Source organism: Cygnus atratus, chromosome 3 (genome assembly GCF_013377495.2).
Source record: "Cygnus atratus isolate AKBS03 ecotype Queensland, Australia chromosome 3, CAtr_DNAZoo_HiC_assembly, whole genome shotgun sequence".
NCBI lineage: Eukaryota > Metazoa > Chordata > Aves > Anseriformes > Anatidae > Cygnus > Cygnus atratus.
This window is the reverse complement of record NC_066364.1, coordinates 47,711,416-47,738,242: the sequence shown is the minus strand read 5'-3', so window position 1 is coordinate 47,738,242 and position 26,827 is coordinate 47,711,416. Positions and strand designations below refer to the sequence as shown.

At 42.0% G+C, this 26,827-nt stretch overlaps 1 protein-coding gene across 3 annotated transcripts; it reads left to right on the top strand.

Annotated features, from left to right (window-relative positions):
* Positions 1 to 133: 133 nt before the first annotated feature.
* Positions 134 to 22,653, top strand: BEND3 (BEN domain containing 3). Of its 3 annotated transcripts, none has more exons than XM_050709849.1 (4): positions 134 to 276; positions 10,637 to 10,681; positions 11,146 to 11,369; positions 16,464 to 21,567. In XM_050709849.1, the coding sequence occupies exons 2-4, from the start codon at positions 10,648 to 10,650 to the stop codon at positions 18,714 to 18,716; spliced, it is 2,511 nt and encodes an 836-aa protein (XP_050565806.1). In that variant the 5' UTR covers positions 134 to 276; positions 10,637 to 10,647; the 3' UTR covers positions 18,717 to 21,567. The 3 variants fall into 3 exon arrangements, with proteins under 3 accessions (XP_050565806.1, XP_050565808.1, XP_050565807.1); XM_050709850.1 differs by lacking the exon at positions 134 to 276 and adding an exon at positions 623 to 648; XM_050709851.1 differs by lacking the exons at positions 134 to 276; positions 11,146 to 11,369 and adding an exon at positions 621 to 648 and having other exon boundaries at positions 16,464 to 22,653.
* The last annotated feature ends 4,174 nt before the right edge of the window (positions 22,654 to 26,827 follow it).

The window sequence follows — 26,827 nt, the reverse complement described above, 5'->3', positions numbered from 1 at the left end:
ACCGTGGATTTTTATTTTTATTTTTTTAACCGGCGTGCCGTGGGTGTGCAGAACACACACACGGTTGGTGGGGGGGGGGGGGAGCCGAGCCCGGTCCCGTCACGCCGTGAGGGGTAGGCAGCGCGGGCTAACGGCCGCCCAACGGCCGCGCGGGGGCCACGTGCTCGCGCGTGGGCGAGCCCCCCCCCCACCCCCGGCGGCGGGGACGCGCGGCGCGGGGTCTCCCCGCGCGTTCCCGTCTGGGGGCGGAGTGGGGGGGGGGGGAGGTTAAGGAAGGTGCGTGTGTGTGTAAGGGGGGGGGGTTGATAGCGCCGCGCCCCTCCCCCTCTGCCCCTGCCCCGGGGCGGCGGGTGGCGCTGGCCGCGGCGGCTCGGGGCCCGGTGTCCTTGTGCGGAAATGACACACGGTCCCGTCACGTCACGCGAGAGCGCAGCGCGCGGACCCTCGCACACAAAGGGAGCCGGGCGGGGGGCTGGGGGCCCGCGGGGGTGTGTGTGGTGCGTGTGGTGTGCGTGTGGTGGTAGTGGGGGGGGGGGGGGGGCGGGGGGGGGGGGCGGTGGGTCGGGGAGAAAGGCGGGCGCTCAAGCGGCGGGACCTTCTCCAGCCGCCCGCCCGCCCCCACGCCGCGACACGCCACGCCGCGCTGAGGTAAGTCCCGCACGGCCCCGGGGGGAACGAGCGGGGAGCCGGAGACTGCGGGAACGCGCCCCCCCCCCTCACGGCCGCGCGCACCCCCCTCCCCCTTCACCCCCCCCCCCCAAGTGGGTGTCGGTGCGGCGGGCGCGGGCCCTTTGTTCGCCGCCCGCACCGTTGCCATAGCGCCGCGAGGCCGCGGGGCGCCTCCATCTGCGTGCGTGAAGCGGGGAAGGGGGAGGGGGGGGGAAGAGAAAGAGACAGCGCGGGGCGGCCGCGGCGCCACCTCCGCCTCACCTCGCTGCCCCCCGCCCCCCCCCCACCCCACCGGCCGCATGGACCCGCCCGCGCGGGGCGCTCGGACCGGAAGCGCCGCCGCCCGCCCGCCTGCCCGCCCGCGGAGCGCGGCTCCCACCGCGGAAGCGGCCCCGGCCGCCGCGTGCGGGGCGGCCCCAGCCGCAGCCCCCGCCTCGGGGCGGGGCCGCGCCTCACGGCGCCTCACGCCCGACCACGTGGCAGCCTCGGCCCGCCGTTAAACGGCCCCCGTCAGACACCCCCCGTCATTAAGCACCCGCTCATTAAGCACCCCCTCACTAAACACCCCCTCATAAAACAACGCCCCCTCACAAAACAACACCCCTCCGTTAAGCGCCCCCTCATTAAATATCCCCTCATTAAACGCCCCCCTCTCAAATACCCCGTCGTTAAGCACCCCCTCACTAAGCACCCCCTCATAAAACACCCCCTTACTAAACATCCCCTCACAAAACAACACCCCCCCGTTAAGCACCCCCTCATTAAACATCCCCTCATTAAACACCCCCCCCCCCCCCCCCTTAAACACCCCCCTTCCCGGCATCAGGCAGCCACGCAGTGTGATAATTTTATTTTATTTTGGTGTGTTTTTTTTTTTTTTAACCAGGTGTTTTCATGGCTTGGGTCAAGCCAGTGCATAAAAATGACTTACTAACTTTTTTATTATCTTAAGAGAGGGTTTGAAGCGTTTGGGGGGTCAGATAGGGCGGTATTCTGAAGTAAAACATGAGGATAAGGGGAGGGGGTGAAGCACTGAGGAAAACGGGCTGCTTCGCGCAGATCTAAAAGAGGAGAAACCAAACCAGCGTGTTAATGCTGGAAATAACCTGGGTTAGCGCTACACCGACCACTGAGGTTGGCGTTAGAGAAAGGACACAGGAGACAAGGAGAAAATTTCATCTTCAGGCACCACGTAGGAAACCTGTGCACTGATTCTCTTATTATCACTTTTAAACTGCATCTGTGCACACGGTTTAAAATGAAACACAAAAAAGCCCCAACTTGAGAGCATGCCCTGTAAGAGCAAAATGTTGCCCTGTTGGCAAAGTGCCGTTGTTGCAGATGGGCTTCAGTGGAGACCTGAAGCTTCCTGTTCTCCTCTACTGGGCAGCAAAGGAAGTTTTCAAGCTATGTTAAGTATAGGGATTTTATTGTCCATAAGGGCAAAGCTTCCAGCAGCAGCTGCTCGTTCTTTTACAGATATTTTTTTCATGGTTTTAAAACTTGTTGTGGTTGCATTTTTAGTTAAAACATGATTGTAATGCTGGAATATTGCTTTCTAAGGCACTTAGTGTTTCTCCTGCAAGTACAGGATATCAAGAATACATTTTATTGAAAACCTTCATTTTGGGGTCACTATCAGCACCCCTACTGTCACAAAATTGACAGAATAGAAACCATCTGCTCTAAGTATTCTTTATATTCTCTGTGTGCATTTTGCCCTTTGTTCAGGTAACTGAAGCAATATTCTTATTTCATGGTTTCTTTAAGATGAGTGGACTATTTGAAATCAGATGGTATATATTTTTTAATTGACTCAGTTTCGGGTGTCAGACTTGCATCTTCAACCTGCTACCTGTTCAAGTGACTTCCCATGCCTTTTCAAAATTCCTTTTCAGAAAAAAAGTCATAATTTATAAGGAGATTTGACTGAATGCATACAAAGCACAGTCAGACGTTCAGAGCGAACAATCCAGATTTCTTTCTTTTTTTCTAATCTGTTTGTTGCAGTAGCTTTAGGTGTAACTTGGCATCAGTAAGTGAAGGTGTTTCAGGTAGTAGTATGCTGACAGTGACCTTCTCCAGTTACTTATTCTGAACTTTGGGCAAATGAGGATGCTGGTGAGGTTTTCAGCAACAGGAGGATATTCAGACAGGAAATAAAAACATTAATGAAAATTCCAGAAAGCCCAGAAAAAAATGTTTGTTTTGTTGTGTTGAGAAGGCCTTGTCAATGTTCTGCAAGATTTCCAGTCACTGACCCTCTGAGCAGGAAGCAAACATTGCCTCTAATAAGTGCACTTGAGGGCTCAGTTTTTGGAGTGGTATTCATGTGTGATTCTGTTAAATTGAATTTGGGTGGCATTGGTTTTTTAGAAATTGGAGGAATCAAATGTACCCAAAGAATAATTGTAATAGTGAAATTACCGAACCCAGTGCTGCGGGTAGGAAGTAGGAGCTCTGACTGACTGGGCTCCCAGGCCAGACCCAGAATTTTCAGTCATTCAGGTTTGGTCCCACGACGCAGCAGAAGGGAGAAAGGCACTTTGGACAGTCTCTCCTGGGACTGGAAGGGCTGGAGGAGCCCTCCTTAGGAGCAGGTGCTTGCTCTCGTTATTTCAGAGAGGTGGGCAGGGCTCGTTCTGAGACATCATGATGGACAGTACATCTGCTGTCACCGGGCTGTCAGAGCGCTCACCACTCACACCCTGCCCGCGCCTGCTTCCAAGACCACGGGCTTCCCTGTGGAAGGATCAGCCGCTTTCTGTGTTTTTGAGCCACAGGACAGCACGGGTTAGAAGGGACCTTGAAAGATCGTCGGGTCCAACCTTCACTAGAAAAGGGAGCCTAGGTGAAATTATCCGGCACCCTGTCCAGTTGTGTTATGAAAACCTTCAGTTAAGAGGACTCCACCATGTCTCTGGGAAATGTGTTCCTCTGTAAAAAATATCTTACATCAAGACAAAAGCTCTCCCAGTGAGACGAAACGTCTCCCAGGGCTGCCTGTACACATTGCCCCTCACCCTCTCCGTGTGGCTCCTTGGGTAGAGAGTGCCTCTGGCCTCTTTGTAGCCACCCTTTACTAGAAAGCTGTGATGAGTTCCCCTCGAGCCTTCTGCAGGGTGGATAAAACGAAAACTCCTTCTGCCTTGCTTCATGGGGCAGGGTCTTCAGCCCTTTGATCATCTTTGTGGCCTGCTTTTGGCTGCTCTCCAGTCTGTCTGCGTCTTTGTTTTCGGGTTGTGAGGTTTTGAATTGTTTTCCCCAACACGTGCTTCACGTGAAGTGCAGGCAGAAACCCCGAGACAAGGAGCAGGACCTCAGGCTCTTTACTGTCTCATGAGTAATCACTGTCCCTTGCAAAAGATGAGTATACACACAGCAGTTTTGGTTGGCTTCAGGTAAACCACAAGGTAATTACGGAGCATTGTTATCTTGGGATAAAGTTGTGTTGCAGGGAGGCATGTGTAAGAGAAGGAGCTACTTTTTTTTTTTTTTCTGTTAAAAAACAAAGCAAAATAACAGCATTTCAGTGTACTGATCTTGTAAAATTTAGCCAGTGTTATCTCCTTAGACTATCAGCTTTTTCAGCATTTGCATCCTTTATTTAACTTTACTAGGCTACCTGCCTGTTAAGAGGAGTGTTCTACCTTTCACTGCATGCCGAAAGCAAAGAAATTGAACAGTGTATTCCACGTAGGCTTTAAACCCATTCTTAGTGTTACTAGCAAACACTGTGTCAGATCTTTTGACCAAAGTGTATACAACAATTCACGTCTTCAGATACAAACAAAGCTCAGGTAGAATACTTCTCAGGGAAGCCCGTGAGTTTTTTGTGTGAAGCAATGTACCACCATGAGGCAATAAAAGGAATAAACGTCTCACAATACACAATGTCTAAAAAAAAGTTATGTTATTAATTGTTATTAATAATAACATATAATGAAGAAATAGAGACATTCCTTCCAACCCACATGGGATACTAAAATAGTTAGTAGGATCATGTGCGGTCAGGAAGCAGCATCTACACATTTACCATGCATTAATGAATCAAACAGAACAATATTTTGCAAGCATTTAAAATTAGCAATAGAAAACTTCTATAAAACTGATAACAGAAATTCTTATTAGAGTATATTAGTTAAGATAATTAAGATTCATTTTAATTTTGTGTTATGTAATCAAAATTGCATACCGCATCTGAGCACTTTTATCCTTCCCTATGTGTTTTTTACGCTACATTTTTTTCCACAGTTGTCAGAAATTACTACACTGGATGTGGGTGTTTGTGAAGTAAAGAGTTACCTTTTAGTTACAAACAGTAGAGGAACAATATTTTTCGCATTCTTGTTTTGTTCTGCTTTTGTTTTTTAAGTCAGCGCTTAAAAGTGATCAATCAGGCTTCCTTCAAGAATGATTGCAAGGGCAGAGAACTGCCTTGATCTTGAATTATCAGCAAGATCTCGGAGAACTGCCTTGATCCTGTATTATCAGCGCGATCTTTTCCCTTTGCATTTTGTTCACAAGGCAAGTAGGAAAAACATATTCCACGGCCAACTAATTAGTAATTGTTAGGTATAAATAGGAGGAGGAGAATGTCCATCATGGGATGATTTAAGTTAGGTTTATGATTCAATTTGCTTTTATATCAATTATCAATATCTAAGTAAACGAAGTTATTATCGGTAACTAAGTAAGCTTTTATGCTACTTTTTTAAGTAGCATTATACATTGTGCATTGTAGCATACGAGATGACATGAGTCTGAAATACGTTTGGAGCATGATTTGCAGTTATGCTCCCTTATTCATAAATCTTTTGTACCTAAGTGTTTTAAATCCTTAAGGCTTCTATGCATATTTCAGGAGGCACATTTTTGACAGATGGATCACATTTTTTGCTCTATTTGCAACAGCAGCAGCAAGGTAGTAGTTAGCACTAAATGCACGGGGGAGCGTAAACATTCCCAAACCTCTTTTTTATAAGGCATTATTCCAAGCTCTGGAACTTGCAACGTGGAGCTATGTGTTGAGCTTTTCTATTAGCAATGGGTATTTTCGTCTGAATGCTTAATGTTGTTACCAAAATGGTGCAACACAATTAAGTGTCATAACCTGGGAAGTCCTTGAAATAGAGGCATGTGCCTGAGTGATGTGAATGGAAGCAGGGATTGTGCTTTCCCTTCATTGAGCTCTCCCTTTCCCATGTCTAATCTGTTGAGAAGGGAGGGCAGGATCTATGGGAGGGGGATTTGGGCAATAGCGACAGCTGAGGTGTGCTGGGACCCCTCTTCATTCCCAGCCCCCTCGCACCCCAGCCTTCTGTTCCCCGTCCCACCTGCCCTCCAGCGTGCCTGTCGCCCGGTGGTGAGACCACTCTTGTAGGATTTGGGGACCTGCAGTCTTGTCTCCGCTGCAAAATCAAGAGCAGGAAAGTAAACCAAAAACAGCCCCACAGGTTTTCTAGCTCCCAAGTAGCTCTTTCACCATAAATACCCCGTGCTTATTTATGACCGTCCTCTGCAAGAGTCCTGAAGTACCAAGCGCATTCTGAAAATGGCTGTTGAGTCTCAGGCAGTAGGCCAGATGCAGACTAGCTCCTTGTACAGCAATCTCGGCAGAAACTTGGTGTCTAGAAGCTGTAAACACCTTCAGGTTCAGCTGGTAGCTGAGTGGGATTTCTGGATCTTGCTGCAAGTCTCAAGATCACAAATCAAATGCTTAGACTGGTGTCTAGAGTTAGACTAACGCGTGTTTAATGTATTTGAGGTAGCCTGAACACGGAACAGGAGGGCACAATGCTATCTATCAGAGCAGTTCCCTGCAAATAAGCTCATCATATGTTAGGTTAAAAAGAATAGTGTTGTTTTTTCAAATCATTTCAAATCTATTCACTTCTGTTAGAAAAACAAAGCTTTAAACAAAGCTTCTTACCTTAAGAAGACTCCTTTTTGGTTCATCTTTTTTAACCATTTCAAAATTGTAAGGGTGAGCCTAGAGGACAGAGGGAACGCCTGTGTCTTCTTCCCAGGTGAGGGCTGGCACCACACAGGCTGCACTTCATGCCTCCTCGCTGACACCCAGAGGTACACGTACCTGCAGTACCAGCACTAGTAGCTATCAGTTTAGATGGGAAGGCGAGTGCCTGCTGATAAGTCAGGAAGGTATTTCTTTTGGGGACACTGATCACATGGAAGTTACACACCGCGTATTGTTGTTGAGAGTTTTCAAACAGATAAAACGTAGGCAGCAAAATCTAATGATCTGTTGTTCACGTCCTGGGGATAGGGTCCATTTACCTCTTCTTCCCTGGGTGTTGAATTTGTCCAAGTGCTACACATCTCCCTGTCCATCCTACGTGAGGTAGGTTTAGCTAATGGCTGTACTAGAAACAGACTGCCTCTAATCAGTAGCGGTCCCTTTGGGAGAGAAAGTGAGAGCACTGGCTGTTAGCTTCATCTTTAGTGTTCGGAGGTGCACGATCCATCACCAGGGTTATAAGAGTTATTCTTTCAGAGTGTTTTACCGTAAGCATAAAAAAGAGTGTGTCAGCTTACCTATTCTGAGCCTGTTGCATTAGGCGTTTCTAAAAGGTTCGCACATTCTTTGGAAATGAACTCTTTATGCAAGATGGACACCAGAGAACCTACAGGAAAGGCTCCTAAAATAATTCACTAATTTCAATATTTACAGGCAAAACTCTAAAACTTGAACTTCTGGGTTTATGTTCATAATTCATAAAATGTGATTTTTTTTGGTCAGTTTAGGTGGAAGTACAAGAAGTTTCAGCAAAAATGTAGACATACATGTGCACAGCCAGCTCCAGTCAACTTCATTAGCATCAAGATCTGGCTATTAAGGTGCCCGCTCCTGCAGGTGTTGGCATGATTTGGACCCCTGCATCCAGGCCCCCATTTCACAAGATGCGAGCCCAGTGGTGTCCCAGCATGACCGTGCTGCTCGGAGCCTGGCCTGATTGCTTGCCTGCCCCGTTTCTTCCCTGAATTAGGAGACAAGTGGCCCAACAGAAAAAGAAGTGAATTATTTTCTGTCAGTTTATCGAGCTGAAAGAGCTCGGTGGAGGGTGGGGTGAGCAGCCATGCCTGGCAGAGGGAGCAGATGGGACCGCGTGGCAGGAAACTACAGGGGCAGCTGACTCCTGTCTCTCAGCTGCGTGTGCTTAATTTTCTCATAATACCTAGGTTCTTACAAATACCACAGAAGATAGGAAAACAGATAGGAGAGAGATTACTAGGGATCCCAAAAAGGAAGAGGTTGGAGCTCATGCTTTGTTTGACACCCAAGAGCTGAAATATGAAGTCCAGGATTTCCTGGATTCATCCAATCTGACGCTTTTTTACTATCTGCTTTTATTTTCATTCTGGCAGTTTTCAAATAAAAAAAAATAGCTTCAAGTAGTAGCACTATGTTTCAAATACATGGAACAAAACGTTCTGACTTAATATTATTTGACCTGAGTTGGAGATAGCTTGGCCTGCCCGATGTTGTGTCCTTTAGAAAGTTAACAGTTAACCAGGGTATGCGATTTGCTTCAGTTTTCACTTTTTTGCAGTTTTAAGCAGTGCTTGTTCAGAGCCTCATTTATCTTCTCATTACAATTTGCTTCTATTTTCTTAGTATTCTCCTAAAGCATTCTTCCTTTTGGATAGCAGCAGTAGTAATAGTTACAAGACAAATACATTTCCATATATCCTCTCCTAAATATTTTGTGTTGTTCCCCCCGCCCCCGCTTTTATATTCTGTTCTTCTGGCTCTGTGTTTACCAGTACACCAGCTAGCAGTGATCTGCTCTGATAGAGCTGTCCAGGATTCGGCTGGAAGACCTGAGCATTTTGATTTCTGTTGTAGAGCACTCGGCAGTAGCAGCAGCTGGTTTGCTTGCTTTCACCTTAGGCCCTCATATAAAAGATTGTGTCTCACAGTTCTTGAGCGCTTCCACATTTTGGTTTTGTACCACGTCCCTTGGAGCTAAGGCTGATGCAGTGGAAGGAAGGTCTGGAAATTGAACGTCAGTGTATCTCGGATATCAGGGCAAAATATGAACTGCTAGTATAATGTGCTTTTCTTAAAGTCCAACATAGCTTTTTGATGGTGCTGTACAAAATACAACGTCTTCTTAGGATTTTTCATACAGGACTTCAGTGGCTGTGTCTAAATTCATAAATACTATTGAGCTAGTAAGGCTGGGTATTAGTCACGTTCTTACCAGGTGGCTTAGCAGTTGTTGTGGGCCCCTACAGAACTTGTAGAAATTTAAGCAAAGTGATTTTAGTACTGTTAAGCTGGCATAATTTGTGTGAATCAATTCATAAATGCAAGTCCCAAAAGAGGGGATTATGGTGGGTAGGAGGAGGTATCTGGGGGGTTTATAGTAGCTCCATGTACAGCTGAGGGGTACTTTTTCTGGTGATGAGATGAAGACAATCTCACGTTATCCTCTTAAGGATGCCCTTTACAAGGCTGTATGTAAGGGCCATGTTGAAGACGAGTGTGTCAGAGGATATTTGGGTTTCTGGAGTGGCCCAGTATGAGCAGATTTTAACTTCATGCATCTTTTGTTTGGATGTGTGCTACCTGTTGTGGTGCAGTCATACAAAACCTTACTCTGAATGTGATCTCATGCTTACCATTAACAGCCATCCGTGGGTGACAAAGAAAAAATAAATTCACAGCTACTCAATATTCAAATGTTTTAATTTTTTTTAACAATATTGTGAGGTTATATTTTTTTTAAAGTATTCAATACTATTTGAAAATAAGGGAAAGTGGGTTTTTTCCTAAAACATACCCTCTTCCCCCTCCTCACTCAAATCTCTCATTTAGATTTCATTGTAATTCTCACTCATAGGCTGTGTGTACACTTTTGATGGATTGTTTGCTTTTATTCACCTGCTCCAGCTAGAAACAAGCCTCTCTTCCTAGTAATATTGACAAATTTCAGGCCTTGGTTAAAGGATAGACACAAGCAGTTTAAATAAAACTGTACGAAGAAGGAATCTAACTGTGGAAATTGTAAAGTAATAATAATCCGGCCAAGTAGACATAAGGCTGGGCGTAGATGAGCGTGAGTGGTGTGTGACAGTTTTCCAGTCACCAGTTTACCAGTTGAGAGTGTCAGATTGCAGCTGTGTGTGTACCTCCTAAGGGCCAGGGAGCTCTCATTAGGTTGTTTGCTTTGCCGATCTCCGGAAGACTTGCAATATCTTTTGGGAACATGTCCACAGACTGATGTTTATCCCGAGTAATTATCCAAATTAGTTTTCAAGGAAGCAGAAATAAAACTGAGTCTTGCATATGAGAAGTAATGTTAAAATCATGCTAGGATAAGACAGATTATTTGCTTTTCCTTACAAAAAAAAACCACAAAACATTCTTACATTATTTAGAGGCTGTTGGCTTACAGTAAGAAAAAAGGTAGTTACTGCAGATCTACAGGTTGCTCAGTTCCAATTAATGCAATCTGTATCAGAAGATCAACGATTTTAAAGTGAAAACTTATTCCAGCATATGTATATTCCACTCCATGATGAGTTTTACTTATGCGATGACTTTGGGTCACCCACAATGACTGCATGAAAACATTTGACTGTAATAAGAAGTGGTAACTTAGTACAGGATGGAGAATTCAATACAGATAACTTTCATTTCTGTACTGCCAAGATACTTTATAAAGATGTTTAAAACAACTTTCTCAATACCGGAAAATCACACGTTGTTTTAAATAACTTCCTAGCCATCGTGTGTTGTCTGCAGCAGAGTTCACGTGTTGACAGGTCTATGGCTGGCAATGGAATTTACTGAAAATCCCTAGGCACTGCAAAAGTCCATATCCATGGGCTGTTAACGCCCAGTGGCTGTGGAGTAAAAGTAATTACCAAAATAGATGTAGGTGTGTCCGGATTCCAAAGATGCTGATACCTGGTTTTGTATTTTTGTTTTGTTTTTTAGTGAGATAGAAGATGAATTCAGCTGAAATCACTGATGATGACGAAGGTAAAATATTGTACCACTGTGTAACTTGCAATCAGGCAAAAATAATTGTTGAATGGAAACCTTGTAATCTGACAATGAATGCACTTGGATCAGGACAAATTAATTTAATGGTTTTTGAAAAGCTATCTAAAATACACCATTATCTTTTTTACTCATTATATTTTCTGCTCTACATCCTTCCTCCCCCTCCAAAATATCTTCCTACTGTAACTTTATTTGTTTATACTTTAGACTCTTCTTCGGGGAAGAAAGTGTCATTTACTGGATGACTGTTTGGTTCCTAGCATAATAAAAGCTTGACTTTGGGGTGGCCTCAGCATACACTTATTGTGCAAGTCATAAAAAAAATGATGTTCTTCAAAACACATTTTCATAAAAAGAAACAAAACACAAAAGATTGTATTAAGGCTGTCATGGTTTTCTGGAGAGAGTGCTTTATCTTTCTAAACCTTCTCTTTTTCCAGTAAAAATTCCTAAAAAAAATATTGTGAAAGTAGAAACAGAAAATGAAGATGAAGCTCTAGACTGCTCGGTAACATCCAGATCTTCTGAGAAACACTCACTGGATGGCGCAGTTACTTGCCTACAGGATTCCAACAAACGGAAACAGACCTCACTTGGTTGTGATGGTTCAGGGAGCCAGCAAGATGTCTTACCCAGTGTGAAGAAAAGACGCTTTACACAAGAGGTGACTTCTCTATACATGACTGTGTGATTTTTCTGTTCATATTTTATAGGCTAAATTCATTGCTGTTATAAGCAAAATGCAAGTCATTTAACTAGATTTGCATTAATAATGAGTCTGAGTCAAATATGGCTGATCTTGACCCAGTTCACAAACAATACTTGTCTGGGCATTTCTTAACGTGGGAGCAATCGTATCTATGAAATACATTTACAGGTTAATTCATTCATTTGAAGTATATTTTTGTTGTTTTTCAGAGAACGTAGGAGCAGCTAGGGATTTGGATTAACTGAGTATGACTCTGAGTACAGTCCCTCTCATGTCACACAGTCCTTCAGCTGGATCCTCAGTGGTAGCATCAGGGCTGTAACTCTCTTCCTTCCGTGACACAGATGTCAGTAAGACAAGCATAAATTTATGTATTACTTGAACAGTAAAAATTCAGGGAAGACTTCAGCATACCAAGAATGGAATGTATTACAACTTCTTCAGCATCCCAGTTGTGACAATCCAGACGTTTGTCCAGCCAGTGAAGGAGATTCCAAATCTCTTCAGTTATCGCCTTCTAGTGTTTCACCTCCCTAGCGATTGGAGACGTTTTCATTAATCTTTGTTGAAACTGAGCAGGTTTCTCTTTGTCCTTGTTCTTTCCGGTAGGGAGAGCAGTGACCATCTGTTCCTTAAAAAAAAGTCTTCTGCACGTGGGAAAACTGGTGTGATGCCGTCCACCCTTGGCCCTTCCTTTTCTAGACTAAAATTCTGTCTCTTCAGCTCTTCTTCAGGAGTCACCTTATATTTTTGTTGTTCTCTTTGAGATTCCCAGACGGGTAGTGGTCAGTGTTGGATAGTCAAATCTCTCCTAACACCCTCTGGAACAGTATGATGACCTCCTGTTTTTCACACTCAGCACTTTATTAAAATAACCTAGATTCAAATTCATCCTCTTTTGAATAACTTCAAGCCCCGGGTTATATTTAGTTTATGACCTACTCTAATGCACATATCCTTTTCTGCTGTTCTGCTACTTAGCCAGTTACTCTGTGTTGTGTTTGTGCATTTCATTTCTCCTTTCTAGCCATAGCTCTTCATATTTGTTTTTCTTGACTGTCATCTCTGTAACTTCTTGGGGCTCTGTTTTTATTCCTGAGTTCCTGTGGTAGGTAGGTTTTAATCTTATAACACCGTTTCTTTCTTTTTTCCTTTCTCTTTTACTTTTTGCAATTATTTTACTTACAATAGAAATCTTTAAAGAGCTGCATAACGGTCTCCGAACTCTGCTTTCTTTGTATTTCACTGTTTGCCTTTAATACATTTTAAAAATTTGTTTGAAATGAATTATAACCTTGGATTTATTATATCAGAAAGTGACCCAGTAACAGTGATGAAAAATCATTCTCGACTGACCTCAGTGAATCAGCATGTTTACTTAAATTAACAACCAGAAATAGTCCTCAATGCTAACAACGTTTTTAAAGTGCACTGCTTTTCTAGTACCAATATTTTGTTTCAGTTGATGACTTCATTAACTATTTCTGTTTAAACAGATAACAAGATATTTTGGAGAATATTGTGCTTGTAGTGTATTTTTACTACATATCACATAGGCATCTGTATAGGATATAATTAGAGCTGTACTTTTTATATTATATAATTATTCTATTGGGTTGGTGATTATATTACCAGATGACTTCCTATGAGAAGACATTAAACTTTTTTTTAATCATTCTGATTGTCATTTCAAAATCAGAAAATATTTTTCCCTAAATTCCTTAAAAATAATTTTTAAAAATCCCAAGTAGGAGAATATAAATTAAAAAAACGCAGAAGACATTTCCAAGTTCTTATGTATTTGATAGATTTTAAAAATACTTTTCTTGCTCAAATATATTTATTCTTCTTTATTTGTATGCTAGAGTATTATGTTCTCTGTTTTTACAGATATTGGGACCTTGTGTATAAAGCGTGATAAAGCTCATAAATTACCTGGACTTTAACAGTGAGGAGAGCAATAGCTAAACAACTTTTAAAACTTGGCTTAGGACTCCAAGAGATAATGTGAGAGATTATTTCATAATGAATTATATTGGTCAGTGTTTACCAAAATGCTGCATTTTGGACATTTTCAAAGAATGTATATAAAACAAAAATTTGCTATGCAAATGTGATGTATAAAACAGCACAATCTTATCTATATTGAATCTTATAAAAAAATCTCTTTGGTTGTTTTTTGACCGTACATTAAAACTGATCGTCTTAAATGGAAGTGGTATTATCTGAAATGCAGTAAAGACACTGAAGGCACTAAAGATCAGTGTCTTTAAAAATTACAGGCAGTTAATTTAAAATATTAAATACTAGGGTAATTCAGAGTTGAAGAAAAGCCCCATATTTATGCTGTGAATAGTGCTGTTCCCAGGTAGAAACTGTATAAAGACACAGTAATTGAAAGCAAAAGGGAAAGACGATGAGTCTGCTTCTGAAATAGGAAAGGCTTAAACGTAGGCCCAAATGTGTTGTCATCTGTTAGCCGAACGTTGACTGTGTGCTTCTGAAATGCAGATACCCAAATCCCTCCCGCAGACAGATCCAAACGTTGTGAGCTGCCTTAGTGAAAGGGCAGGAGTTCTGCAGCCGTCGCAGCAGAGGTTGGCCGTGGTTCTTGGCATGAATGCAGCTTTTGCTCCAGAGCACCGCATCCAGATCCGAGAACGCAGCCTTTCAGAATATTCACTGTCAAAGTGCCATAAGATACTGCAGTCAACAAATGTGTGCTGGTTAATACACATTCCAATATCGCTTTATCCTGGCTCTGTGTATGGGGTGTGCAGTAATAGAAGGTACCCTCACATTGCCTAGATTTATTGTATAATTAAATAAGAAAAAAAAAGGCAGCAGGAGTTCTGAAGAGAGCCAACAGACTGTTGGTGACCTTGGCAAGCTATTTAGTAAAGGATCTGAATGAATCATGCTCTGTCTGTGAGTGAATATTTGGAATATTCTCTGTAAACAGGAATGCTAGCAGAAAAAGCTAGCTGCTTAGGTAGCAGATTTCACTTGGTATCAAAAAGTATGTTCTCCAGAATTGGAATTCTGTTTTGTTCTTTTGATCCAAAATGGTTAAAGAAGGTTGTAGCTCAGCCTGGGTGTCTGACTAGGCAGCAGAACAGCCCATGGGTCCCTATTGTCCGAGGAGATTGTCATGACCTGCTTTCAGGTGATGTCCGCTTGGGAGAGCTAACTTACCGTCTGGAAATGCCTCTGTTTCTCCAATGACAAGCACAGGGCATCTGTGCTGACTGCAGGGCCAGAGCAGGAGCCTACAATTAGCTGGGAGCAATTTGGATCTCAGTCAGCCTCTTGTGTTCTGGTGTAAGTCACAGCGAACTGATTTCAGTGGGGTATATCGTACCTCCTGCTGGGGTAAAAGCCACACCTGAGGTGCTGGTGGTGGGGTGCCCCAGTTCTGGCTTCTTGCTGTCCCCATAACAAAAGTGACCTACAGTCTTCTAAATGGGACCTGAAAGTCAGGTGTCCTAAGCACCACCGCTGCTAAGGATTGTGTGCACCGAGAAATACATTGCCTTTATGTTACGCTTTCATTTGCCATCTGTCCATCCACACAGCTTTGAGCGCACACACGAATTTTCATGTGTAGGGCTGTACGATGTGAATGAGAACAGAATTTGGAACCGCAACTCCAATTTCATTGGGTTTGCTGGTTCCTAATCTTGGAGTGAAAAACAGCTTGTTCTGCTGGAGCATGCATTGCTTTAGAAATTGAAAAGTAATTAGATTCAGTTTGTCTCTGGAGTAAGCAGATGCCAAGTATGAGGACACATAGGGACCGGGCTAATTTCGTGGGTGTCACGGTTCTGTTTTTCAAAACGGAACATTAATTCGAGTTCCTCATTGTAGGATGTAGTGGAGTCTTTGCTAGCATTTCAAATTGTTCATGGCTCTCAGCTCAGACCTCAAGTCTGTGTTCCATTCGTTTTAATACTTGAATGCAAATTCTGTATTTTTTAAAATCTAATTAATGTTCTGTGGAACAAGCCAAGCCAAAATGTTTTAGTACAGTCTTTTCTAAAATCTGTGAATGTTTTCTCATGTTTGGATTCTGTATGGTGAATTTTGATTATGTTGTATCTACTTAACTTCATAAGAATTATTTGCAATATCCATCTGTTTGAAAAAAAATATAAATCCCCAAGCCCTGCATATTTACTGCGAGTTGATGAAAATGCTTGCTTCAGATTTCAAACAATGAGGTAGAGTTAGAAATGATCGAGAACATGAATTTCTTAAGAGCTGACTCCTGTTTTTTATATAAACTATTTTAAAAATTGTAAAGCCATGAATCTAAACTTCTCTGCCTTTCAGAAATGAAGAGGTCTTAATTAAGCTTCCCTTTTTAAAAAGTCATTATCAAGATAATCCTAACTTTTTAAAAAAAGATTATTTCGATAAAATATTTTTTAAAATTACATTCTTAGAACTTTTTAAGAGTTGTACACCATTATAAAGATACAACAAACAACAACAACAACAAAGAAAAACACAGTATAAACTTTTCACATCAGAAAGAAGAGAATAATAATAATTTTGGTGTCTTTGTGGTGTAGCCTTTATGTTATTTTCAAAAGCTAACCTAAAGAGAGTGCTAGAAACATTAAATGTAGGTGGTGGAGGCAGTGGCAAGGTCACAGGACGAGGAGTCAGAAAATCTAGATTCTATTCTTGGCTCTCCTGCTGACTTGTTGCCACCCAAGTCCTCTACAGCTCAAGATTCTCATGCACAAGGTGGAGCATAATGATACTTAATTTGGGAGAGTATTTAGAGCTCTGTGGGTAAAGAGTGCTAAGGATTATAGTTGAATTTATATCTTATGGTGAAAGCCATGAGACAAGAGAAAATGAAAAAGACAAACAAATAAGACTTTACCTTATTTTTGTTGATGTATTTTTCTAGTGAGTTTATTAATTTGATATGTGTAACACACAAATAATTTTCATGTAACAATGCCTGCTTAAGGGGCACATGTCTATAGGTAGTATTTTTAAGGCAGTCTTACTAATACAATATTTATTCGTTCAAAGGGCTGCAATTCAAACATGAAGAACAGAGACGCTGGCTCGCCCACTCAGGTAAATACAGAGCAGCCAAGCAAGAACAAGAATCCTAATATAACGTGGCTCTGTGAAGAAGAACCCTTCAGTGACATAACCACTTCGTCTTACAAGAAACCTCTCTATGGCATCTCACACAAAATTACAGAGAAGAAGAACCCCGCAGGAGCGGAGCAGTTTGCCTCTTACGACCTGTATGAAAAAATCAATCCCAGCAGTCCCTCGCATCTTCGGACTCTGAATGACCAACGCAAGAGGGACTCTGCTGCAGCCATCGCCGCAGCAGCTGCTGCTGTAGAGTCTGACCCAAATATATATTCTTTGATACAGAAAATGTTCTACACGCTGAACACCCTCAATTCCAATATGACTCAACTTCACAGTAAGGTTGACCTGCTGTCTCTGGAGGTGAGCAGAATTAAAAAGCAAGTTAGTCCGGTGGAGTCCGTTGCTGATTTCAAGCCTCCCCCCGAGTACACGCTGACTTCTGCAGAGCTCAAACAGATCATGGATCAAAGCACGTCAGGGGGAGACCTGGCTTGCCGGTTACTAGTGCAGCTCTTCCCAGAGCTCTTCAGCGACGACGAGTTCAACAGAAACTGCAGCGCGTGTGGCTTTCTTAACAAAAGGAAACTTGAATCTCTTCATCTGCAGCTTATCCGTAACTATGTGGAAGTTTGTTATCCTTCTGTGAAGAATACAGCTGTCTGGCAGGTGGAGTGTTTGCCTCAAGTCAATGATTTTTTCAATAGATTTTGGGCTCAAAGGGAAATGGAAAATAGTCAGCAGAGTGTGCAATCATCTAGTTTTTATGATACTGAGCAGGTAGAATCCTCTCATTTTATTGACGATAAAGAGCAGGAAGAAGCTTTGTCCTTGGACAGGAGTAGCATCATTGCCTCAGATTACATTCTGGATGCTCAGGATCTCAATGAATTTTTAGATGAAGCTTCTTCTCCAGGGGAATTTTCTGTTTTTTTGTTACATAGGTTGTTTCCAGAACTCTTTGACCACAGAAAATTAGCTGAAAGGTACAGCTGCTATGGAGACTCTGGGAAGCAACTGCTGGATCCTCATCGGCTTCAAATAATCCGTAGGTACACTGAAATTTACTTTCCAGATGTGCAAGAAGAAGAAGCCTGGTTGCAGCAGTGTGTTCAGCGAATAAATGAGGAGCTTGAAAATACGTATATGGATGGAAGTGAATGCGATCAGTTGAGAGATGACTGTTACGATTCTTCTAGTTTACCAGATGATGTATCAATCATAAAAGTGGAAGATAGTTTTGAATACGAAAAACCCGGTAGACGCTCAAAAAAAATCTGGCTTGTGCCCATTGACTTTGAGAAACTTGACTTTCCCCCTCCTGATTTCGATGTCCCTGTCCCAGATTATCTGTTGAACAAAGAACAGATTAAAAACATATATGAAAGTAGTCTTTCCATAGGCAATTTTGCCTCTCGATTGCTGGTTCTCTTATTTCCCGAACTGTTTACGCATGAAAACTTACGGAAGCAATACAACTGTAGTGGGTCTTTAGGCAAGAAACAGCTCGATCCCACTAGAATTAAATTAATTCGACATTACGTGCAGATACTGTACCCGAGGGCAAAGAATGACAGAGTGTGGACGTTGGAATTTGTTGGGAAGCTTGACGAGAGGTGTCGGCGAAGAGACACGGAGCAAAGACGCTCATACCAGCAGCAGCGGAAGGTCCACGTGCCGGGGCCCGAGAGGAGGGAATTTCTCAGCTATGCAATAAACCCCGAAAGGTTTCGAGAAGAGTTCGAAGGGCCACCGCTGCCACCCGAAAGAAGCAGCAAGGATTTTTGCAAGATACCACTCGATGAACTTGTTATTCCTAACCCAGACTTCCCTGTGCCTTCTCTGTATTTGCTGTCTGATAAGGAGGTGAGAGAGATAGTACAGCAGAGCCTTTCAGTTGGAAACTTTGCTGCCAGGCTCCTTGTAAGACTCTTTCCAGAACTCTTTACTCCCGAGAATCTCAGACTGCAATACAACCATTCAGGTGCTTGTAACAAAAAACAGCTTGATCCTATCAGACTGAGACTGATCCGTCATTACGTGGAAGCGGTTTACCCCGTGGAGAAAATGGAAGAAGTATGGCATTATGAATGTATACCGAGCATTGACGAAAGATGCCGGCGTCCTAACAGAAAAAAGTGTGATATACTGAAAAAAGCAAAGAAAGCCAAGAAGTGACAGGCTCTTGAAATTCCTAAGACTTTGACCACTAAATTATTGTCAGGATGATGCTTTGTTTTAGCCTGAGGGGCCTGTCAGGGGCTGGCTGGGGTTGCTCAGCATCTAGGACAGTAAGGCACTAAGTTTGTTGCATTTTAACATGTGTGTTGCATCTATGTGGGCACTGCAGCAGTGGGAAGTGGCTTACTACATTTGTACATGGGTGAAGATCACAAGTCATCGGTGACAGAGCTATTAATGACTCATTAAGAGCACGACTTTCACTGGTGCAAATACATGTATTGAAACTGTATTATTCCACTCCCCATTTCTGCATCTTCCTTTTTTATCACTTTCTAATAATAAAGATTTTTTTTTTTAAAAAATCATTGTGCTCTTCAGGGGCAGTTTTTCATTTTACCCTTATAAACAGTCATGTTAGTTCTTTTGGAGTTTGAAATTTAAATTTAATTTAAATTTACTAGTCTAATTGTTTTTGAAAGTGCCATATTCATTGAAAATCATTGGAATGTCTGACTTCTGCAGTAATTGCAGCTTTACATTTGTTTTGTTCTTGACCATACTGAGATACTGAAAGTAGTAACACTGTGTCAAAGAATGGATCAGAGTGATGTAATTTCCGTTTTTGACTGTTACCCATGTTTTGTTTCTAAACATTCTGAGAATTGAACTATTGAAGAATTAAGATGTGAGCATGGACACAATGTGAATGTTTCTTTATGTTTCTTTATGTTGACACCACAAGCTTGATCCTGCCCCTGTGAGTTTTGTTTTTTGCTCAGTGTCACTGCTGGCATGACTAAGGATGGCTTGTACGAGTAAAGCCAGCTGCACAGACCCAAGCCTATACCCATGGAATGTATTGCCATTGCCTGCTTGCCACTCTATTTGCAAAATGCCAACGACAACAACAACAACAACATAATAAGCAACAAGAACTTAGAAAAATTTTAGACCTTGCTCTCTGTCAAAATCATGATTCCAACGGTTTCCAGTGTTAATAATGAATTGAATATATAAAAATTGCAAAGATTACATGCAGAGATTGGTTCTGCGATGGAATTGAATGCTACAGGGTCCCCACGTACGAGCTGTGGTAATGTAACTCATTGTTTGCATCAGTGCAGCACCATCTGGATTTTTCAGGTGTAGGGGTACTGAGCTCCCTCACTTTGCCAAATTGATTTAGTGTAATTAGTAGCTATTTGGAGACATAATTGTGTATGTATAACTTAGGTTCATACAGTCAAGTTTGCATCATTAATACGTTCAAGTGTAACAGAGACCACCCAGAACCCAGTGTGACTCTGCTGTATGATTTGTCACTGGAGAGCACTGCTTTAAAACTGGTTTTCCTCCTTTTTTTTTTTTTTTCCTAAATACTGAAATAAATGAAATAGGGAGTCAGACATGAATTTTTAAGTCAGTAGGGACGGTGATTGCTTACTGACCATCACTGGAACACCTTGGAGCAATTGTTGACGTTCTCTGTGGTCCTTTTTTGTTGTTTACTTAGGTGGGTCATAGTATCAAATTCTGAGTCTGTTCCAGTGTAATTTTCTATTTTAGCATTTGTAAGAAAGTACGAAATAATTGATATTTTTACTTCGGATTTTTAGAATTTATTGTTCTTAGAGTCATATTGATCCCTCCCTTTAAAAAGCAAAACAAAACATTTTGTCCTAATGGCAAGTATTAGCAAAGTATATCATGTTAAACCAGGAATAAATCATAATAGATGGTAGCATTTGCTCGTTTTCCCCATGTGCTAGCAACATTCTCAAAGAATGTATGAAGAAAGTCATGAATGTACTAAATAATACACTGATACTGTTTATATCCATTTAAATGTTTCCTGTTGATTTAAATAATAGCAGACCATGCACAAAATGGATATCAGAGCAAATATGGCTATAATAAAATGAAAACATTTTACCAAAGATAAAGAACTGATACCACAATGTCTGCATCTTTCATTTTAGTGCGTAAATTTAGCAAATTGAATGTATCAGAAACCAAGACTTTCTCTTGTAATTGTATGCTACCTAGCACCTCTGTGAATTTTTTTACATGCACTTTTATGGGAGACATAAACTGACAGAAAATAATCAACAGCCTCTTAATTTTGTGTTGTTAATGCCTGACCAGAAGGTAAGAAATATGAAGTGCAGGTTTTCTTTGTAATTTTCTTATCTTAATGTCATGCATGTTTTACCACTAAGTGATTTTGAAGCTCCCAAAAGAAGTCGATAGATGTTAAACTTTTGTACAATTGACAGATGTTACTAGCTAGCATGCAAATTTGAGACATACTGGCTTTTACTGTAGGTGTGGATATTTTAGAATATTTTGAATCACCCTCTCCTGATAAGGCACAATCAGTCCATTTACCTTATAGACTAATTAGTGAAAAAGAGATTTTCACCTTTTGAAATGGCATTTTCAAAAGTGGGTATGGAAAGATCCTCACTGTTTTTTCTCTTAACTTCTGTGTAATTGCTGTGTACATTCCTTTCATCTCACTGTTCACAACCTTTCATGATTTGTTTGATTGTATGCTTTATGACCGATATCAAGAAAATACAGACATATGGGTAGTGATGTAGCTCACTAAAGCTCACCCTTGCAGTGCATCTGAAGTACAGCCACTTCATCCAGTTGGTCTGTCCTGTAAATAAATTAAAGTTATATTATTTTCATACAAGAGGAATGTTGTCTGGTGATTGCCTGACTACAGTTACACGAGCAGGACTTTTTCCCTATAAAGTCTGTTATTAAGATCTGAGATAAATTTAGCTAGTCAGATTGACTACATACTTGAAAATACCCTGCTTTGCTGCAGCCATTTTTTTCTGTCTTTCAGAGTTCTTTTGTTTAAAAGAGCATTTCCATTTGGAAATAGTAGGAATATTGCTAGATATTTAAATGTCTGGAACATACACGCACTAACTCCCTATAGATGGATGTTACTTTCTGCCTCTTGGGTCAGAAGATCCTGCTAAGGTGAATAATGTGTCTCTGTCTACCTATAATTTAAATGTATCACCTTTGGATAAGCATCGAATAGCTTGCCTCTAACAGCTTTCTGAAAGAAAAAGTGTAATACCTCCTAGCTGTGTGTTTTTGTGTCTTTCCCATCCCACACAAATTTAAACCTTGTTTAGAAGCATTGTAAAAGATGTAAAACAAAACGTCAAAAGGGAGATCAGGTACACGTTAATTTATTGCCCATTAACTGTACTCAGCTGTTAACAAGCTTTCAAATGAGGAAGAGCTCTACTTGAAGTCGGCCACTTTGTTATGCTTAATGCATCATAGCCACCCATGTTTCATGTTCCAGGAAATGAATATATATAATATATTTCTAGATTTTTATTTAATTTGTTTTTTTTTTTCCAGTTATTGTTTGATATCTGTGTTGTAAGAATGAGAAGCAGAGTTGTGTCCTCGACACTACAAAGGCACACCAGGTCTAATTTCATGCTGGAACGGGAGGCTAACATTAATTCCACAGTCCCGAGAAGCACAGAAAAGAAATGTGCAGGTTTTGTTGATAATTTATTTTATTTAGCTTTTATTTCACTGATTAAAGGGATGTGAAACAGCCAAAAAATTCAGTATGTCTTAAGCTTGCCAGTACTGAGGATGTGGTGTAAATTAACAGGTGTTCTTACTTACCATGCACATTTCAGTTGATTGCATTTAAAATCTATGGTAGAGCAAGTGTGGTAGCAGGTTCAAGCCTATGACTTTGCTGAGTAAAAACTTGATCACTGTCATTGCCAAAATTTCTTCCTTTCTTCTGTTTGACTTTGGTTTTATGTTTGTTTGTTTTTGGGTGGTGGCGGTGGTTGTTTTTAACCATTGTTACTGCTTGTCTGTTGGCACTAACGCAGGAATGCAGGTATGTTTTCTACCTCATTAACATTCTGAGAAAAAAAAAAAAAAACAACAAACTTTAAATGTGCTTGAAGTTGTTTAAATGAATAGCTTTAGTGCCCTCTCTTAATTCTGTCTTAGGATTGTCTTTGGCAAGAAGGGCTGAGAAAAAGAACCCCCCCCCCCATCTATATGTCTTACCTAATCGCTTGTCCTAGTAAATGTCAAGATACACTCTTAATATTTACAGTACTTTTGAAACTTGATCTTCTCCATTATAGAAGTTATTCACATAAACTTCCCACTGGTAGTGCCAGTCTTAATTTCTTAGAGACGTTTCTTACAGGCTACACAATTCTCATGGTTATCGTTGTCGCAGCTGTGGGGGGTGGTCTTCTGCAGCAGAAGGCTGTCCCACCACTGGAAGCAAACCCCTCCTACCAAAATCAACATCCCATCATAGTCAGAACATTTTCCTTGTACCTCATCCGACTGGCAGATTAGCCCCTATGCTGTATTATTTTTATCCAGCGTATCCCTTCTTATTTTTTTGGCATTTTCTAGGTGGTGTCTCTGCTAGTTAGTGGGCATATAAGCAAAGACCTGTGACGTGGACAGGCCACCGCTTATTCCATTTCCTGATCTGTTTCATGATGCGGCCATGGTCCCCACTGAGCACTTTGCTTTCATTAACGGCAATCCGAAAAGACTTCAATTCTTATGGGACGGAAAGAGCTGTAATAGGAGTGAGATGAAGCTGTTTTGGAGAATAATATGCTCTGTCTTCCCCCCACCCCCTCATCCAGAAAGATAAACAAATAGAACAAACGTGGGGTTGTGGTGGTTGATTTTGTCTGGTTGGTTTTTGTTTTTTAACCAGGTTTTCCTTAAAAACAAACAAACTAGCATAACCCCTCAGTTAAGAAACAGGCAAAATCATCATGTGTCCAGTCACACTAAAATTTGTGTTAATAGATGTAAGCAAAACAAATGGTGATTGTCAAAGACTGGAGGAAGATCAGCTAATTAATATTTCTCCCACACACACAAATGTCAAATAATCATTCCCAATTTCCTTCCCAAATTTCATTATGGTGAAACAACAGTTTGTCTTTGTTTCCAGAGGCATTTTGTAGCATCATGTGTTAGTGCTTTGGAGACGAAGCTCACCTCCCTGGAAGGCAAACTCTACCTTATGAGTTAACTGAAGTGAAACATCCCTGAAAGTGTACGATGGAAGGAAGCATGTTGGTAAGGTCTACAAATGTTTCCTGTGGGATGAAGATCCCAAGACATGTCAGCAGCAGGACTGAGACACCCAATTGAATCACATCGTACCTTTGAGATTCGATCCCTTGTATAAAATCTAGGAGTCTGACGCCATGTAATGCTGCTCCTTGTTTCTCCTGCTTCCTCCTTGTTCCAGTGATTTAAAAACCTGAGGTCTCCTTGAAGTACTTGTCCATATGTGCATTGAATGCTCTAGTATTGGAAATGAAGATTTTTTTTTTTTGGTTCAGCAGTACTCAGATTTGTGTTGCTCCCCCTGCCACCCACACCTCTTTCTCTCCTTTCCCCCATGTGTGCCATTGTAGACTGGCCGTCACGTTGAACATGAATTATTTCATAGGAGCTGAATGTATGATTCACCTGTGAGCCTACCTTGTCTAAAAACACCCCAAAGGTCCGGCACTGTGGCTGTGGTGTGCCTCTTCCTTCACCTCCCAGAACTCACACTGGATCTGCCCACCTGGCGCTCAGGTCAGTCATTAACCAAGCCTTGCCTTTTCTTAGCTCGCAGTCTAAATGTTTGAAGGTTGTAGGAACTAGAGCAACCTGCTCAACAATACCAGGCCCCAGGAACAATCTCTGATCAATAGAGAACCTTATCCAGGACAGATCGGTGTAGCCAAGCGGAACAACTACTCACCTTCCTGCTGTCATAGTTCTGTTCTGAGATCACCCTGCCTGTGAGTGAAGCTTTCTTTTCTGAAGCAAACTGGTACAGTTCTCCCTTCAGCTATCTCAATCCCGAAGCCAAAGAGGGCACTCTTACCCATCATAAGACTCATTAGGAAGTCTTCCTTTCTTTCCCCCTTGCTGATACTACATGTGGATCAGCATTTTAAATGATGGAGGCCCGTTTCTACCTTTGTCATTGAAGACCTGCTTTTGGTGGCAGTCATCACCAGGACACATCTTTACTTCCTACTAGGCTCTGCCAAAAGTTCAGATCTAAGGTTTTTCCCTAATGTTTTCATATTCTGTCCAACTCAAGAAATGGCCCTGCCTGTCCTCTCTTATGTCAGCCACTTTCGGTGATGCAGCTTCCCTGCCCATCTTGGATGCCAAGCAGCCCTAGGCTTCTTGTTGTAGTTACCCACGGAATCATGGAACAGCCCAGGTTGCAAGGGACCTTGAAAGATCATTGGGTCCAACCTTCTGTGGAAAAGGGAGCCTAGATGAGATTGTCCAGCATCCTGCCCGGTTGTGTCATGAAAACCTTCAGTGATGGGGACTCCAGCACATCCCTGGGGAGGTTGTTCCAGTGATTGATTGTTCTCACTGTAGAAAAAAAATGTCTTTCATCAGCTGGAGCTCCCTGATGTGTTACTCTTAACAAGTCTTTCTACTCACTTCCCTCATCATCCCTGGAGATGATGGGAACCACTTAGAATAGCAATGGCAAGTGGGACTGGGGAACAGAGGATGCACCTTGTGTATTTCCACAGTGCTAGGTGCAAGCTGCAACAAATGAATACAGCAGAGATAGAAATGCCCCCAGGGAATATAGAGCCTCCCATGTTCACCTCTGGATGCTTGTAATGCTGAATGACTTGCTTCCTTTCACTTCTGCAGTTTGAGGATCACCAAAACCCTCAAGGAAAGCTTTCCAGGATCATGTCCTCCTAAGAACCAAACTTTTAAAAGGTCACTGTGGCTTTGAAACATTAACCAGACACCTGTCTGCCTCTTTAAACACCTACACACTCATAAAAAAGCTCACCACAACGGCACGGATTTGTAGTTCTGTCTGAAGGAAACTAGAAATGATTTTAAATAATGCAATCTGCAGCCACCACATCTGAGGCTATCTATGGGCAGGCACAAGCTGCTCACACTGTCACAGCCCTGCTGCTGGTGGTTGAACCTGACAGTTCCCATGTGCGCCTAGCAAGGTGAGCACCGTTGCTTCCTCTCAATGTCACAGACGTTTTATGCAGCGACAATCCAGTCGTTTACTGGCGTGTACCACGTGTACCTGCTATTCCAATGCATTATGTTTGATTTTTTTGCCTGCACATTTAAATTTCAGGAACATCCAACAAAAAGCGGCCGGGCGTTTGCTGCTGCTGCCCGTTCCAGGCTATCTCCTTCCCTCTGGGTTCTTCGGGTTACGTCGGGAGCAGAGTGTGGACCGGAGAACAGTGGCTGCCTGCTCCTACAGGCCAGCTGCCTTGTACACACACGCCTGCGTGTGGATGTGAAGCACATATAAACAGAACAAAAATTCTGCACCACCACTCATCAAATAAGTTGTTTCTGTTGGAGGAAGCATATGTTCAGCATTGCAAGTGTGGGTGATTACTCGAGATGCCTGCCATAAGAGACAGTATTTTCCTGTAGTAATACAGACATAAGCTTTTAATCACAGTATTGTCTACCTTTGCTCGGATGTCTGCAGCCGCCTAACTAATAAATACTTTTTAAAGTGCATGCTGAAGTAAGTATGTGACAGAAACTGAGGTTCCATTTTCCTCTGCATGGTTACTTGAATGGTGAAAATGAGCACTCCGTGTGTCTCCTCACTGAGCTGCCTTCTCCACAAGAGCGCGTCTCTGCCTTGATTAATTCTCTGTCACTGTCAAGTTTCCTGTTTAAAAAAATGCAGCTGCAATAAATAATTTTTGTATTCTTGGTATAGCAGCAGTGTACAGAAGCAAGGGGAGTTGGTATTGTTAACCAGGATCAAACCAGTAATTAAGAAAGGAAGTAATTTTACATATTTTTTTTAATCCAAAATATTTAATGACTCTAGAGACACGGCTAAGAAAGCAGTTCTGCTTGTTGTGCTACCAGCTTTAATATAACCTGATTAATAAAACTAGACAGCAATTAAACAGTGATCAAATTAGTCTTTATTGATTCATTATTTATAATATCTGTAAGGAAACTGCCTGGAAATAAAAGGGCTGGGTGTTTTGTTCTCCAATATAATGAAACAAGAC